We start from the raw sequence: 17,096 nt of genomic DNA, 5'->3' as shown, positions 1-17,096 counted from the left end.
CCTCTAAGCATATGTCCCTCCTGAGGATAATACAGGCAGTAATTGCCTGGATCAAAATCTGGGGATTTGGCATTCTACTTCTGCCCATCAATCTTCCACTCTTGTGGTTACTAATTCGGTCCTTACTTCTAAATTGAGAAAACATGCTAGAGCAAAGTCTTGGCAAATAAGTCAACAAAATTCTGTTTTAAAAATAGAGTTCAGGAAGGGATAGTTTAAGAGCACAGATTCTAACATGGAAGCCTTTGGAACTGGAAGAGGATAACCATATGAAATCCTCACTGGATTCACCCTCTCTGGATGCCTGTGGAAGGTTGAGTCTCTGGAGCTCTATTGACATCCCTATTGTCCATCTGGGAGCTTGACTGGCTTTTATACAACAATTATGGTTCCAACCAACTCCTCTGAAGATAGGAGCTGTTTAGAAAGCTTGGTGGAATATCAGCAGTAGCTAACAATTCTTCAGAGAGTACTCCACAGACTTCTTGAACTCTGTTTACAGCTCATCAGTAAAGTCAATAGATAGTGACAGTAAAATTTTTTAATATCTTTTTTTCTTTTAAACATTTACAGCTTCTTTTTTTCCAGATAATTATTTTATTTTATTTTTTTTATTGTAAACAAATGGGATACATGTTGTTTCTGTTTGTAAATGGCGTAAAGGCATACCATTTGTGTAATCATAAATTTACATAGAGTAATGTTGTTTGATTCATTCTGTTATTTTTTCGCTTCCCCCCACCGCTCCCCTCTTTTCCCTCTATACAGTCCTTCCTTCCTCCATACTTGCACCCCTCCCTAACCCTCACTCTAACCCTAACACTAACCCTTCTCTCCCCCCATTATGTGTCATCATCCACTTATTAGTGATATCATTCGTCCTTTGGCTTTTTGAGATTGGCTTATCTCACTTAGCATGATATTCTCCAATTTCATCCATTTGCCTGCAAATGCCATAATTTTATCATTCTTTATGGCTGAGTAATATTCCGTTGTATATATATACCACAGTTTCTTTATCCACTCATCAATTGAAGGGCATTGAGGTTGGTTCCACAGTCTGGCTATTGTGAATTGAGCAGCTATGAACATTGATGTGGCTGTATCTCTGTAGTATGCTGATTTTAAGACCTTTGGGTATAGGCCAAGGAGTGGGATAGCTGGGTCAAATGGAGGGTCCATTCCAAGTTTTCTAAGGAATCTCCACACTGCTTTCCAGAGTGGCTGCACTAATTTGCAGCCCCACCAGCAATGTATGAGTGTACCTTTCTCCCCACATCCTCGCCAACACCTGTTGTTGCTCGTATTCTTGACAATCGCCATTCTAATTGGGGTGAGATGGAATCTTAGGGTGGTTTTGATTTGCATTTCTCTTATTACTAGAGATGTTGAACATTTTTCCATATGTTTGTTGATTGCTTGTAGATCTTCTTCTGTGAAGTGTCTATTCATTTCCTTAGCCCATTTGTCGACTGGATTATTTGAATTCTTGGAGTAGAGTTTTTTGAGTTCTTTATAGATTCTGGAGATTAGTGCTCTATCTGAAGTAAGATTGGCAAAGATATTCTCCCACTCTGTAGGCTCTTTCTTCGCATTCCTGATAGTTTCCTTTGCTGAGAGAAAGCTTTTTAGTTTGAATCTATCCCAGTTATTGATTCTTGCTTTTATTTCTTGTGCTATGGGAGTCCTGTTAAGGAAGTCTGGTCCTAAGCCGACATGTTGACGATCTGGACCTACTTTTTCTTCTATAATCTGCAGGGTCTCTGGACTGATTCCGAGGTCCTTAATCCATTTTGAGTTGAGTTTTGTGCAGGGTGAGAGATAGGGGTTTAATATCATTCTGTTGCATATGGTTTTCCAGTTTTCCCAGCACCATTTCTTGAAGAGGCTATCTTTTTTCCATTGCATATTTTTGGCCCCTTTGTCTAGTATGAGAAAATTGTATTTATTTGGATTTGTGTCCATGTCCTCTATTCTGTAACATTGATATACCTTTCTATTTTGGTACCAATACCATGCCGTTTTTGTTACTATTGCTTTGTAGTAGAGTTGAAGATCTGGTATTGCAGTACCCCCTGTTTCACTCTTCCTGCTAAGGATTGCTTTAGCTATTCTGGGTTTCTTATTCTTCCAGATGAATTTCATAATTGCTTGCTCTATTTCTGTAAGATACGTCATTGGGATTTTAATTGGAATTGCATTGAATTTGTATAGCACTTTAGGTAGTATGGCCATTTTGACAATATTAATTCTTCCTATCCAAGAACACGGAAGATATTTCCATCTTGTAAGGTGTTCTTTAATTTCTTTCTTTAGTGTTGTATAGTTCTCATTGTAGAGGTCTTTCACCTCTTTTGTGAGATTGATTCCCAAGTATTTTATTTTTTTCGAGGCTGTTGTGAATGGGGTAGTGTTCCTAATTTCTCTTTCTGAAGATTCATCACTTATGTATAAAAATGCATTGGATTTATGAGCATTGATCTTGTAACCTGCTACTTTACTGAATTCACTTATGAGTTCTAAGAGTTTTCTGTGGAATTTCCAGGTTCCTCTAAATATATAATCATGTCATCAGCGAACAGGGATACTTTGAGTTCTTCTTTTCCAATTTGTATCCCTTTAATTTCTTTGGTTTGTCTAATTGCTCTGACTAGAGTCTCAAGAACGATGTTGAATAGAAGTGGTGAAAGAGGGCATCCCTGCCTTGTTCCAGTTTTTAGGGGGAATGCTTTCAGTTTTTCACCATTTAGAATGATATTAGCCATGGGCTTAGCATAAATGGCCTTTACAATGTTAAGGAATGTTCCCACTATCCCTATTTTTTCTAGTGTTTTGAGCATGAACGGGTGCTGTATTTTATCAAATGCTTTTTCTGCATCTATTGAAATAATCATGTGATTCTTGACTTTAAGTCTATTGATATGGTGAATGACATTTATTGATTTACTGATGTTGAACCAACCTTGCATCCCTGGGATGAAACCCACTTGATCGTGGTGCACTATCTTTTTAATATATTTTTGTATGCGATTTGCTAAAATGTTGTTGAGAATTTTTGCGTCAATGTTCATTAAGGATATTGGTCTGAAATTTTCTTTCCTTGATGAGTCTCTGTCTGGTTTAGGTATCAGTGTGATATTGGCTTCATCGAATGAGTTTGGGAGGGTTCCCTCCTCTTCTATTTTATGGAATACTTTGAGAAGTATTGGAATGAGCTCTTCTTTAAAGGTTTTGTAGAACTCGGCTGAGAACCCATCTGGTCCCGGACTTTTCTTTGTTGGTAGGCTTTTGATGACTTCTTCTATTTCAGTACTTGAAATTGGTCTATTTAAATTGTGTATGTCCTCCTCGTTCAGTTTAGGCAATTCATATGTCTCTAGAAACCTGTTGATGTCTTCGAGGTTTTCTGTTTTGTTGGAGTATAGATTTTCAAAATGGCTTCTAATTATGTTTTGTATGTCACTCGTGTCTGTTGTGATATTTCCTTGTTCATTCCGAATTTTAGTGATTTGGGTTTTCTCTTGTCTTCTCTTTGTTAGTGTGGCTAAAAGTTTATCAATTTTGTTTATTTTTTCAAAGAACCAACTATTTATTTTGTCAATTTTTTGTATTGTTTCTTTTGTTTCAATTTCATTGATTTCAGCTCTGAGTTTAACTATTTCCTGTCTTCTACTACTTTTGGTGCTGGTCTGTTCTTCTTTTTCTAGGGCTTTGAGCTGTAGTGTTAGGTCGTTTATTTGTTGAGTTTTACTTCTTTTATTAAATGAGCTGCATGAAATAAATTTACCTCTAAGTACTGCTTTCATAGTGTCCCAGAGATTTTGATATGATGTTTCTTTGTTCTCATTTACCTCTAAGAATTTTTTAATTTCCTTCCTAATGTCTTCTGTTATCCATTCATCATACAATAGCATATTGTTTAATCTCCAGATGTTGGGATAGTTTCTGTGTTTTACTCTTTCATTTATTTCTAACTCCAATCCATTATGATCTGATAGAATACATGGTAGTGTCTCTATCTTCTTGTATTTGCTAACATTAGCTTTGTGGCCTAATATATGGTCTATTTTAGAGAAGGATCCATGTGCTGCTGAAAAGAAAGTGTATTCGCTCTTGGTTGGATGGTATATTCTATAAATGTCCGTTAAGTCTAAATTATTGATTGTGTTATTGAGATCTATGGTTTCTTTGTTCAATTTTTGTCTGGAAGATCTGTCCAGTGGTGAGAGAGGTGTGTTAAAATCACCTAGTATTATTGTGTTATGGTCCATTTGGTTTCTGAAATTGGGAAGGATTTGTTTGACGTACATGGATGAGCCACTGTTTGGGGCATAGATGTTTATGATTGTTATATCTTGCTGATTTATGCTTCCCTTAAGCAGTATGAAATGACTTTCTTTATCCCTTCTGACTAACTTTGGCTTGAAGTCCACATTATCTGAAAAGAGGATGGATACTCCAGCTTTTTTGCTGAGTCCATGTGCATAGTATGTTTTTCCCCATCCTTTCACCTTTAGTCTATGGGTATCTTTTTCTATGAGGTGAGTCTCTCGTAGGCAACATATTGTTGGATCTTTCTTTTTGATCCAATCTGCCAGTCTATGTCTTTTGATTGATGAATTCAGGCCATTAACATTCAGGGTTATTATTGTGATATGATTTGGTTTCCCGGTCATTTGGTTCATTTTTTAAATTTTATTTATTTATTTGTTTGACACAACTTGTTTCCTCCTTTATTTGACAATTCCTTTAGGATAATTCCTCCCTTTGCTGATTTGCTTCTTTGTTTTTCATCTCTTCCTCATGGAATATTTTGCTGAGAATGTTCTGTAATGCTGGCTTTCTTTTTGTACATTCTTTTAGCTTTTGTTTATCATGGAAGGATTTTATTTCATCGTCAAATTTGAAGGTACGTTTTGCTGGGTATAAGATTCTTGGTTGGCATCCTTTTTCTTTCAGGGCTTGAAAAATGTTGTTCCAGGCCCTTCTAGCTTTTAGGGTCTGGGTTGAGAAATCTGCTGATATCCGTATTGGTTTCCCCCTGAATGTAATTTGGTTTTTTTCTCTCACAGCCGTTAAAATTCTGTCTTTAGGTTAGGTATTTTCATTATAATTTGCCTTTGTGTGGGTGTGTTGTAATTTTGTGTATTTGGAGTCCTATAAGACTCTTGAACTTGATTTTCCATTTCATTCTTCAGATTTGGGAAATTTTCTGATATTATTTCATTGAATAGATTGTTCATTCCTTTGGTTTGTTTCTCTAGGCCTTCCTCAATCCCAGTGATTCTTAAATTAGGCCTTTCATGATATCCCATAGTTCTTGTAGATTCTGTTCATGATTTCTAACCATCTTCTCTGTTTGTTCAACTTTGTTTTCAAGGTCAAATATTTTGTCTTCAATGTCTGAGATTCTGTCTTCCAGGTGTTCTATCCTACTGGATATGCTTTCTGTGGAGTTCTTAATTTCGTTTATTGTTTCCTTCATGTCAAGGATTTCTGTTTGGTTTTTTTTCAATATCTCTAGCTCTTTATTGAAATATCTTTTGCTTCCTGTATTTGCTCTTTTAATTGTCGATTGGTGCGATCATTCAATGCCTGCATTTGCTCTTTCATCTCATCATTCAGTGCGTGCATTTGCTCTTTCATCTCATCGTTTGCTTCTCTGATCATTTTAATTATGTACATTCTGAACTCCTTTTCTGTCATTTCTTCTGCCATGCTGTCATTGGGTTTTATTGATGTAACATCTAGATTTGTTTGCAGCATTTTCTTTCCTTGTTTTCTCATATTGTTCAGGTATCAGTGGACCGCTGAGATATTGCAGATTTCCTCTATTGACTTACAATGTCCCTGAAGGTTTCTATATATATCCCCTCTTAGCCTTCAGTAGGCTGAAGTCTTGGAGGAAGTTGATAATGCGGTGCTCCACAAGGAAGCTGCCTCTCTAGGAGTGGTGGCCTTCAGATGGGGTATATTCCTTGCTAGTGGGCAGAGGTGCCTCCACTTGTTGACCAATGGTCATCCAAAGGGGAACTAGACTGCAGACTGAGGCAAGGCCTGTTTGGGTCTGTGTCTCTGGTTTTACCGTCCTTGTGGGGAAACCTCACCCGGCAGGGAATACTCACCCGGTGGGGAGGTCTCCCTGGTCAGTTTCCTTCTAGAGGATCGCCTCAATTTACAGGTACTGCCTGGGCCGGTCTTCCGTCCTCTGCAAAGTTTCCAGGGGCCCGGCCCCACCTCCTGTGTCTGGGAGCCTCACCCTTTGCAGATGAATCTCCTTCAGCTGCCCCTCCTCAGAGAATCTGCCCGCAGTCCTGGAACCTTCGCTCTGTCCCTAAGCATGTCTCTGTGGGGCTCATCCACCAAGAAGCCTCCTAGATCCTGGGACCCTGCTCTGCACCTAATCGCCTGGCTATGCGGCCCCTCCTCTGAGCAGCCACCTGGAGCCCCGTACAATTGCTCTGAGTCCCAGAGACTTGCCACACGCCTCTTCCTCCTGACAGCCACCCAGTATTCCGGTGCGGTCACTAGGAGTCCAAGCAATTCACTGCGTGCCTCCTCCTCCCACCAACCACCCCGTAGCCCTGGACAATCAATCACTCCGAGTCGAAGTGACCCTCCCCGTTCCTCCTCCTCCTCCAAGTAACCCCCTGGATGTTCAGGAGCAGTCCCTCTGAGTGGCTCTGAATCCATGTGACCCGCTGCACGCCTCCTCTGGGCAGCCCCCCGGAGCTCTGGTGCGGCCACTCGAGACCAAGCAACCCACCACGCTCCTCCTCCAGGCAGCCCCCCTGTGTTCAGGAGCGGTCGCTTTAAGTCCAAATAACTCACCACTCGCCTCCTCCTCTGAGCAGCCGCCTGGAGCTCTAATGCAGTCACTGTGAGTCCAAACGACCCGCCGTGCTCCTCCTCCTCCTCCTCCTACTCCTCCAGGCAGGCCCCGGTGTTCAGAAGTGGTCTGAGTTCAAACAGCTCGCCACGCCGCTCCCCCTCCAGCAACCGCCTGCAGCTCCGGTACAGTCACTCCGAATCCAAGCGGCTGCGCTCCTCCTCCTCCTCCTCAGGGCAGGCCCCGGTGCTCTGAGTCCACACAGCTCTCCCCACCGCCCCTCCCCCGGGCAGCCACCGGAGCCCCAGTGGTTGCTCCGAGTCCCAGCGCTGTGCTGAGCGGCCTCCTCTACGACGCTCCCAGTTGTCCGAGTTCACTGCTCCAGCGGAGGGAGTGGCATCTCACCGGCAGCTCCACTCCACAAAGTTCCCTGCGCTCCGGGACCACTGTCCCATCCAGGACGCCTCCCCAACGGGAGAGACCCACCCGGCTGCTTTGAGTTGGTCCCAAGTCTCTCAATATCTCCTCTTTTGAATCCTGAGTCCTGGAGCAACATGAAATGCAGCCACCCTCTAGGCCGCCATCTTGAAAACCAACCTTTAATATCTTATGAAACAGTAAATTGGTATAAAAAAATGTAGGCTTGGAACATGAGCCAAGTGGCCACCTCCTCACACCCACAGCAAATCCCAAGATTTCTCACAGCTCCAGCTGAAGGTATTTTTCTAGATATCCATAGTTATTATAGATACTAAGGAAGGCAAGCCATTCAGCCTAATTATTCCTTAGGAAATCATGAGATTCTTCAAATCTTGTGCTGCTGGCAAGCTCCAAAAGGGGCTGGCATGCCTTTTGGCTACTCAGTAATGAGAGTTTTCCTTTAAACAGAGCCACAGCTCCTCTTTCCCTTTATTAGATGTGGGTTTGAGCATATCCATTCAGCTTCTCCCAAATGTTCTCTGATTTTCTAGTCAATATGTATTCAATGGGTGAGGATACATCTGTCTATAAACAAGAAGTCAAGAACCTGATTATTCTCCAGAAGGACTTTCTCCTTATAAATCTTCAATCCTTATTAACAGAATTCACCAATGAAAATTATTTTATAGTTCTTTGGATTGCTAGAAAAAGTACTATTTATTATTTACTCCCTTCACGTGTACTCCTATTATTTCAAAAGATTAGAGAAAAAAATAGAACAGGAAAGAGAATCTAACACTTGTGCATCTGCTGTGACAGTTATACCCATGAGTATTATTTTTTTAATTTTTTTTGTTTTTTCAGACTGCATTTTGATTCACTGTACACAAATGGGGTACATAATTTCATTTCTATGGTTGTACACAATGTAGATTCATACCATTCGTGTAATCGTACATGTACATAGGGTAGTGATGTCTGTCTCATTCCACCATTTTTTATACCCCACCTGCCTCTCATTTCCCTCTATGTAATCGAAAGTTTCTCCATTCTTCTCTCACCCCCGCCATTATATAACATCATTCCATGAGTATTATTTATTCCTTTTACCAAATCTGTGAGCTCTGCTATGGGCTGAAATGTGTTCCCCAACATTCATGTGTTGAACCCCTAATTCCCCATTACCTGAGAGGTCATCAGGGCAGGCCATAATCTAATCTGACTGTGTCCTTATAAGTAGAGAAAAATTTAACAGGTAACAAGATACCAAGGATGCCCAAGCACAGAGAAAAGGCCATTCAAAGACACAGGGAGAAAGCAGTCATTGTCATTAGACTTAGGAGAGAGGCCTCAGAAGAAACCAAGCCTGCAACATCATGATCTAAGACTTCCAGCCTTCCACTCTAGGAAAAAGTTAATTTCTGTTGTTTAAGCAATGTACACTGTGGGTATTTTGCTGTAGCAGACCTAGCAGATTAATACTAATAATTATTGCCGCTACAATTTTACAAAGGAAGAAACCAAGGTTAACCAGGTTAAGTACCCATGTTACATTACTCATAAGAAATAGAATCAGAGTCAAATTCAGGTCCTTCTGGCTTTGAGCCCCACATTCTTTCCCTTACAGAGTGTATTACATTTAAATAATTGTCACTTTCATTCTACAGGAAGGGAGCTCAGGAAGGAGAAATGGAAGTCTGCACTCATTATACATGAAATAGGAGGCATATCATCTAATCTATTAATAAAAATGTGTCCATATGGAGTAGAATCAACATGAGTTTTGGAGTTAGAAATTCAGCCCTCATGACTTATTATCTGTATGAATTCAAGCAATTATTGCACTCTTCCAAACTTCTTATTTTTTTCTTAGATATAAAATTATGGGTCTAAGTACAGGATGGTTATAATAATTAGAAATAATCCAAATCAGAAGATGACAAATAAGTATCAGCTCACATGCCTGGATCTATCCACTTTGTGAGAAAGATCATGAGATAAAAACAAACAGAAACCAGTAATCAATGAGTAGCTTCAAGAATTCAGTAAGGAGATTTGTGGTGTGAAGGTCATTCTTGGCAGAAGTAACACCTGTCATGTGTCTTGGATATGATAAAAACTGAAGAAATTCTGCCTTTCTCCTACCATAGAGAATTCTAGAATGTTATAATAAATGTGTGACTCTCAAGGAAAACCAATATAAAAGGCTATCTCCAGGAATATTTGTACCTGGCTAAGGAGGAGATGAAGAAATAACTTCTCTCCTCCACAGCCTTTGAATCACCTGGCTCCTTTATTTATCTGGTTGGGATAAAATATATTCCCCACCTCCTCACTAGACCCCCACATGGTTCCCAGGTATCCCAGCAGAGCTCTGAAAGCAATCCTATAGGTCCAGAGCAGAGTCACTTACCACTGGAAGCGAACACACGCAGAACCCAGAGACAGTGCAGGAGGTTGTGGCTATGGGACAGGTTCTTCCTGGTCAAAATCAATGTCACATCAAGTGCTTCCAATTCCAGTGCCTTCTGTCCAAACTTTTTATCTAGGAACACAAATCAATCTCTTTTAGTTGCATTTCACACTGATTCTGAAAATTGTACAATGTGTAGGGCAGAGAAAGGAAGGATGGTGGAAAGAGGAAGATAATCATAGTCAAAGACACTTTTCAGATCTAGTTTAAAAACTTCTGCAAAATGTCCCCATTGGAACCAAATGAATCAAAGAGTTAATTCTGGGTACACATATTTACATGACGTGTTGGGGGGTTGTATGATTTTCAAGCCCTTACACCTGAAGATGTTTCTGGTTGTCTTCAAACATGAACCCCAGTTCAATTGAGCATCAATTTCTCCCTTTAAGACAATTCTAGAGTTAAGAATACTTAGTAAAACAACACTCAAATGCAATGAGTGAATTTTGACTAGATCCTGCTTTGAATGTCTGTATGAAAGAATTGGAAATATTTGGAGAAATTGGAATAATTATACATTATGTATGTATCATTGATTTATTAAATGTGTAATAATGATCTTGTGGGTATGCAGTAAAATATCTCTTTTCAAATAACTCAAAAGAACTTTGGATCACTTTCCTTAAACTATTTCAAATAAATGGGTGTAGGAAATATGGCAAAATATTAATAATGATGAGATCGTAGTTGTAGGCTGGTAAGAGGTCATTTTTCTATGTGACAAAATTTTCATAATGAAAAGTCAAAACATATTTTAAGAAAATAAAAATTTCCCATCAAACATCTCTAAATGGTTTCTCCAAATAACCTGATGTCTAATGTTGCAGGTAAGTTATTACTATCTTCTTAATTAAAAGATAAGCTTTAAAAGTAAGAGAAAGCACCTTTTATTCTATGTTCCTTTCTTCCACCTGATACCATGTGACTGTGAATCTAGTCACATTTATTTGTATACTGTCAAAAGTATGATGCCCAAATCATCCTGGTTTGTTGTTTTTTGTTTGCTTGGTTTTATTTGTTTGTTTTTCAGAAATGTATCCCTATCAGATTCATTGCAATAGTTTCCTTTCTGTGTTTGGCTTATTTCATTTAACCTAATATCCTCTAAGTCCATCCATGTTGTGTAAATGAATGATAGGATTCCATTCTTTGTAAGGTTGAATAATATTCCATTGTGCATATGTGCTACATTTTGTGTATCCATTCGTTCATTGCTGAACACTTAGGTTATTTCCACATCTCAGCTCTTGTGAATAATGCTACAATGAACATGGGAATGCAGATACCTTCACAAATTGGTGATTTCACCTCCTTGAGATGTATGCCCAGAGGAGGATTGCTGGGTCATATGGTTCTATATTTAATTCCTTTAGGGATGTTCACAGTGACCGTACCAATCTAAATTCCCACTAACCATGTGCAGGATTCTCTTTTCTTCCATCTTCACCAACATTTGTTATCACTTCTCTTTTTGGTAATAACCATCCTTGCAAGCTGATGTGGTAACACGAATATACAGAGATAGAGAATGAAATAGCATTCACCACCAGTGGGGGAAATAGGGGGCAAGTGACATGATTAAAAAAAATGTGTAGGATGAACAGGTTCAGAGATCTAATGTATAACACGAGGACCAAAGTTAACAAAATCACACTGTATCAGAGACTTTCTGTTAAATAAGTAGATTTTAATGCTATTGTCACAAAAAAGTAACTATGTGAGATGATAGACATGTTAATCTACTTCACTATAATCATGATCTTACTACATACATAGATATATACATATCATATATATACATATCATATACATATCATATATATGTATATGTATATATGTGTGCATATATATATATATATATATATATATATATATCATGCCATAAACCTCAAATACACCCAATAAATTTTACTTTAAAAAATCCTTCACAGCTGGGTGTGGTGGCACACACCTGTAATCCCAAGGGCTTGGGAGGCTGAGGTAGAAGGATCACAGGTTCAAAGCCAGCCTCAGCAATTTAGTGAGGACTTAAGCAACTTAGTGAGACCCTGTCTCAAAATAAAAAATAAAATATTGGGAATGTGACTTAGTGGTGGTTAAGTACAACTGTGCTCAATCCCTGGTACCAAAAAAAAAAAAATTAAAAAAAATTTTGTAGGTGGAAATGAGTAAAACAGAGACAATACCCTCAACCTAGTCTTACCAATTTTAACTCTGGGCCAAAAGACGCCAGCAGAGATTATAACTAAACTTACAAGACCCATTCCCTCCATCAGAAAAGAACTATCTATGCTGCTCTGCTCGTAAGCAACCAAATGCATTTCTTTTCTGTTCAGGCCTGCCCACAGCAACTTGAGCATCAATGTCAAGGACTGCAACCCTTGATGGCAGAGACTGCAGTGGCATAATTATTACAAAGGCATTTCAAGATCAATAAGTAGGAAATCACTGTCCTGGTGAATCTCTCATCTCTTTTTCTCCTATGAAATCTATATGACTCTTGTTTCAGGCCCCAGGCTCCACATGCTAAGCATGTCATATATAATACCTCATTCAATCTTCATATCAACTCTAGAATTGAATGCTATACTTCCATTTTATACAAAAGGACACAATGGTTCAGAAAGCATAAGCAAATTGCCCAAGATCACCCAGCTAGAAAGTGTCAGGGCCAGAATTGAAACCCAGACCTGAAACCCAGACCTGACTTCCCAGCTTATACTGTTTATGACCGGGCTGTATATCAGGTCTCTACATTCTTTTCCTAGAGTTCTCTTGGCCCACTCAGCTTTGCTGACTTCCTCTCGTTCTTCAAGTTTCAGCTCAAATGTCAGCTCTCCCTGACCATGCCATCTTAGAGTAGCATCACTCCTTCTTTTCCTTAAGGCATTCATCACAGTCTGCTACCATCCTGTTAATTATTTGTTGACTTGCTGGCCTGCCCCACTTGGAATGGAAGCTGTGTGAGAGTAGGTTCCTTGACTGCCTTGGTCACTCTGGTTTCCCCAGTGCCTAGAACAGCACCTGGCCCTGAGAGAATGTAGTAACTAACTATTGAATATTCACCAAGTGCATTTTATTTGCTTTTTCTTAAGCATGCTCAAACAGATGTCACCTGATTCTCATTTCTTAGTCCTTATCAGTGGAACATTGAACAGACTCTAAATAGAGACCCAAATATTGAAGGAAAAGGGTGTCCCAGAGCCCTCACCTATAGCTAATAGCTGTGGATACCATATGTCTGCTTTGCAGAGGGTCTGAGCTTCTCAATTGTGATCTGTGTGAAACTCAATGCACAATTTAGACTTAACTGTCATGAGTAGTTTGAAATGTTTGTCTGATTTCTGAACACCTGGGTTTTCAAGAAAGTCCAGGTTTCTGGAATCTTCCATGGGAGAAGAGAAATGACCATGGAGCATAAGTAGAAAGCACTCTGGGGCTCTACTTCCTCTAAACTAGAGATTTTCTACTTCCATGTAACTTTTATACTGGGTTGAATGAATAGTCTCATCCAAATATTCACATCTACCCTAAACCTTTTATTTGGAATTAGAGTCTTTGTAAATTTAGTTAGGATTTTTGTAGATTTCAGATGAGGTCCATAGAATAGAATGGGCCTTAAGTCTAACTACTGATGTCCCTATATGAAAAGGAGAGGGCACACGGAGAATGCCACGTGAAGATGGAGGCAAAGACTGGAGTGACGCATCTACAAGCCAAGAAACACTGCAAGATTCTGGCAACCACAGAAGCTGGGGGGAAGCCGAGAACATGTTCTCCCTCAGGGCCTCCAAGAGGATCCAACCCTGTCAATATCTTGATTTAGAATTTATGGCCTCTAGAATTATGATAAAATACAATTCTGCTGCATTATGTCACCCGGTTTGTGGTAATTTATTGCAGAAACTCTAGGAGACTAATAACACACATAATGGACTTTCATATAAGTTGCAATTTGTTAGAATGCTTTATTTACTTTTTCAAATGATTAAAAACTACGTTGAAGTGACTCATCTCTTTTCCTCCATATGATCCAAACCCTATCTAGTCCAGGTCCAAGCTTGCTGTGGCCTCTCCTAAGCACAGGCTGTGAATTAATGAACATCTAGGTTAAAAAAAATCGCCTTCCCTGTGGAGCTGGCCAGGCCATCACCACCAATGGGTCTGAGACCTCTCTGCTGTTTCCCCACAAACACTTCCTAAATTACACTCATGGCAACAACTCCAGAAGTGCCTTCTCAGTTTTGGGTCTTGGAGTATAGGTACCTCGTAAACCAACTTTGGCCAGCAGTCTGAAGAGAGGCAGGAGAATGTCATAGTCAGGAGAAGCTGTCCTTGCAGTGTCCACCAGAGTCTGCAGAAGGGCTTCACTACCACCTTTGCTGATCATGTAGTGAATCCTCCTGTCTGTACCTGGGAGGAAACCAGAAGAAAAATAAGCCACCAATGACAACCCTCATTTTCTTAGAGCAGTCCTCAGACTTAACAGCTAGAACAGAACAAAAGTTGGTTTATCTCACCCCAGAAACCAAACCTGTGTAATTCTTAGAGTACCATGTGTTGAAATTATGCTATCAGGGGAGGAAGGTGTGAAAGGGGACAATAGTGGACAATAAATGGAGCCTAGAATTCAGTTTCCCAGAGCCTGTTTAATCATCAGTGATGTGTGTGCAAATGTATGGACATGTATATAAATAGGCATGCAGGCTTACTTATCATCCTATGCTTGTGCTGTAGATTTGAATCATTAGTATCAAGGGTTGGGAAGATATTTCATCTAGAATAATTTTATTGATGGTTTAGCGATTTTCTAATACTGTTTGAAAAACATCCCCCAAAAGCTCCTGTTAAATGCAGGAATATTCAGAGGTAAAATAATTGTATTATGGGAGATATGTCCTAATCAGTCCAAGGTAGGATAGACTGACTAGGTGCTAACTGTAGGCCTGTGGGCCATAGTTGGAGGAGGTATGTCACTGGGGACATGCCCTGGAGGGGTTGTTCATCCCTGAGCCCCTTTCTCCCTCTCTTCTTCCTTGCTGCCATGAAGGGAGCAGATTCCCTCCATCATGCCCTTCCCCCATGATGTGCCGCCTTACTTTGGACCCAGAGTGATGGAGTCAGCTTTATATGGATTGAGACCTCTGAAACCATTAGCCCCAAATAAACTCTTCCTCCTCTGAGTTATTCTTGTAGAGTATTTTCATCACAGTGACACACAATTTAACTACATTAGAAATAAATGCCCAATCATCCTATCTAGGGAATTTTAAAGAGTCTGAAGCAAAAATGAAGTATTGGTATTTCTATCTAAGAAGTTTTCAGCAGTCAACTCCCCCAACCCACCAAAAGGCAAACTCAAAAGCATTGATTACATTGCAACTTGGAAAGTGTACTCTGTGATTCTCTTAGATCAACATGCACTGGGCTTGGTTGATGCAATGAAAGTGGCCAGCAAGATGAGACCTTATCAAAAAAGATCCCCTGGGTTTTCATCCTAATGAAAAGCAGCAACATCTACAAGGAAAAAAAATATATAATGTGGCAGGGAGGAGAGGGAAAGAAAGGATAGGAGGAGGGAGGGGAGGAAGAAGCTGGGAGGGAAGGGAAAGAAAAGAAAGGAGAGAGTAACCACCACCTGCACCAGAGGAAGAACACCAAGGTTTCATCCTAAGAGTTTCAGACACCGCTGGTAAATTGAACATAGCATTATTCCAGTAGAGGAGTGACTTTATCTACAGAGGGAAACTCACTCAAAACACTGAAGGGAAATGTTGTACCAATGAAGACTAGCATGGCCCATGAAAAGATCATGTATGATGGAACCCTTGAGACTCTAGCTTTGTTATGTCATTCATTCTTGGTATCACCTGTTTGTGGCAGTATTTCTTTCTGATGTTATAAGCTAGCTTATGCAGAAATGCAAATTGAGTGAATTTGATTGAATTTGAATTTGAACTGAATGCCCAAGGACCTTGGTGGAAACTTTGGCCAATAGAGGTATGCTCCAGTTAACTCAGTTGATTCCAAAGTACTCAATTCTGTCATCTTTTCTGAAAACTAAAATGGCTTACCAAACTTCAAAGTCCAGCTCCTACCCCACATTCCTATCTCCACTTTGATATATGTAAGGGAGCCACCAATACCTGGCTTTCCAAATGACCCACAATGGAAGGTAGAAAAGGGAGGAAAGGGACAGAACAACTGAGGTGTAACCCTGCCAGAGAAGAGTTGGACACAGTCCCCACAAGGTTCTTAGCCTCATGAGAAATCACAGAATAGCCATTTAATGTCTAATTTCTTCCTAAGGTAAGGTAAGTGTAAAGAGTGTAGAACCCAAGTACAATCAGCCCAATTTATTCCAAGGAGAAAACATGGGATGATGACTCTTTATCTCAGAGGAAATGAGCTACTTCAACCCCTCAGCCACACGGATGACTGGAAAGACTGCATCAGCATGTCCATCATATGATTAGATGAGAGGGTAGCATACTCACCAACAGAAAGAAGATCTCCAAGGACCTGGAGGATGGTCAGGATGGATGCCTTGTCAGAGGAGCTCTACAATGAGAACACAGAGAGTCATCTCTATAAGGAATGCAAGAGTAAGGAGGTGGCATGGTCAGGAAAGCAGGGTTATGCTTTCTTCCACTGAGAAAGTCACCTTATTGTGAAAAGATGGACAAGGGGCTCTCTTTAAGTAATAAGAATAAGTAGGCTCACTGAGATGAGGGTTTCAGGAGCTAGGCCTCCACATTGAGTCTTCAGGACCCCTTTGGAGGAACTTGTCTTGTAGTAGCATCAGCAAGGTACACAAAAGAATAAATATTAATGTCATCATAGAGTCAGCAAGGGAAAGGAGCTTTGTAGGCCAAGGTAGCACAGATCTGTTATTATGTGCACTTCGATTGTTTTTAAACTCAGGGCACAGGGGAAAAAAGAGAAACCCGCCAAAATGTTCTGATGCAAATACTTCCTTGCTAGATATGGATGGATATTTCTTTTCTCAACAGAAACCTGGGGTAGTACCAAATCATAGTATGGTAATCCTCTAAGGGATCCTAACAATTCTTGACACCTACCCCTTGTGTCATAGAAGAAAACCCTGAGTTCAGAGGGTAGGAGAACTTGCTGAGTCCCCTGAGTAATTTATGTAGTGGATTCAGAGGTAAAACCTAGTACAGGTTTCCAAAATCAGTCTATTCATCTTTTCACCATAAAAAAATTCCTGATGGACAAAACATCAAAAAACTGAGCTCACTAACTCCCACTCTAGGTGGAATGAGGCCTCTGGTGATTCTCAGGCACTTGATATATATACTCACACAGAAGAAGATTTGGGTGTACTGTGACATCTGCACTGGGATCTTTGAC

General features: G+C 40.1%; 1 protein-coding gene across 2 annotated transcripts in view; it reads right to left on the bottom strand.

Moving 5' to 3' along the window:
- Positions 1–17,096, bottom strand: part of AGBL1 (AGBL carboxypeptidase 1) — a gene marked incomplete at its 5' end in the record, with an annotated part of 817,668 nt that overhangs the window by 729,451 nt on the left and 71,121 nt on the right. For both annotated transcript variants that reach the window (XM_079127372.1, XM_079127371.1), the window contains 3 exons: positions 9,663–9,794; positions 13,989–14,135; positions 16,220–16,283. In XM_079127372.1, the coding sequence (XP_078983498.1) occupies positions 9,663–9,794; positions 13,989–14,135; positions 16,220–16,283 (343 nt within the window). The remainder of the gene's footprint in view (positions 1–9,662; positions 9,795–13,988; positions 14,136–16,219; positions 16,284–17,096) is intronic.

This window comes from Sciurus vulgaris (assembly GCF_902686455.1).
Source record: "Sciurus vulgaris genome assembly, chromosome: 2".
NCBI lineage: Eukaryota > Metazoa > Chordata > Mammalia > Rodentia > Sciuridae > Sciurus > Sciurus vulgaris.
Note: the sequence above shows the minus strand (reverse complement) of the source record. Positions and strands in the feature narration are given on the sequence as shown.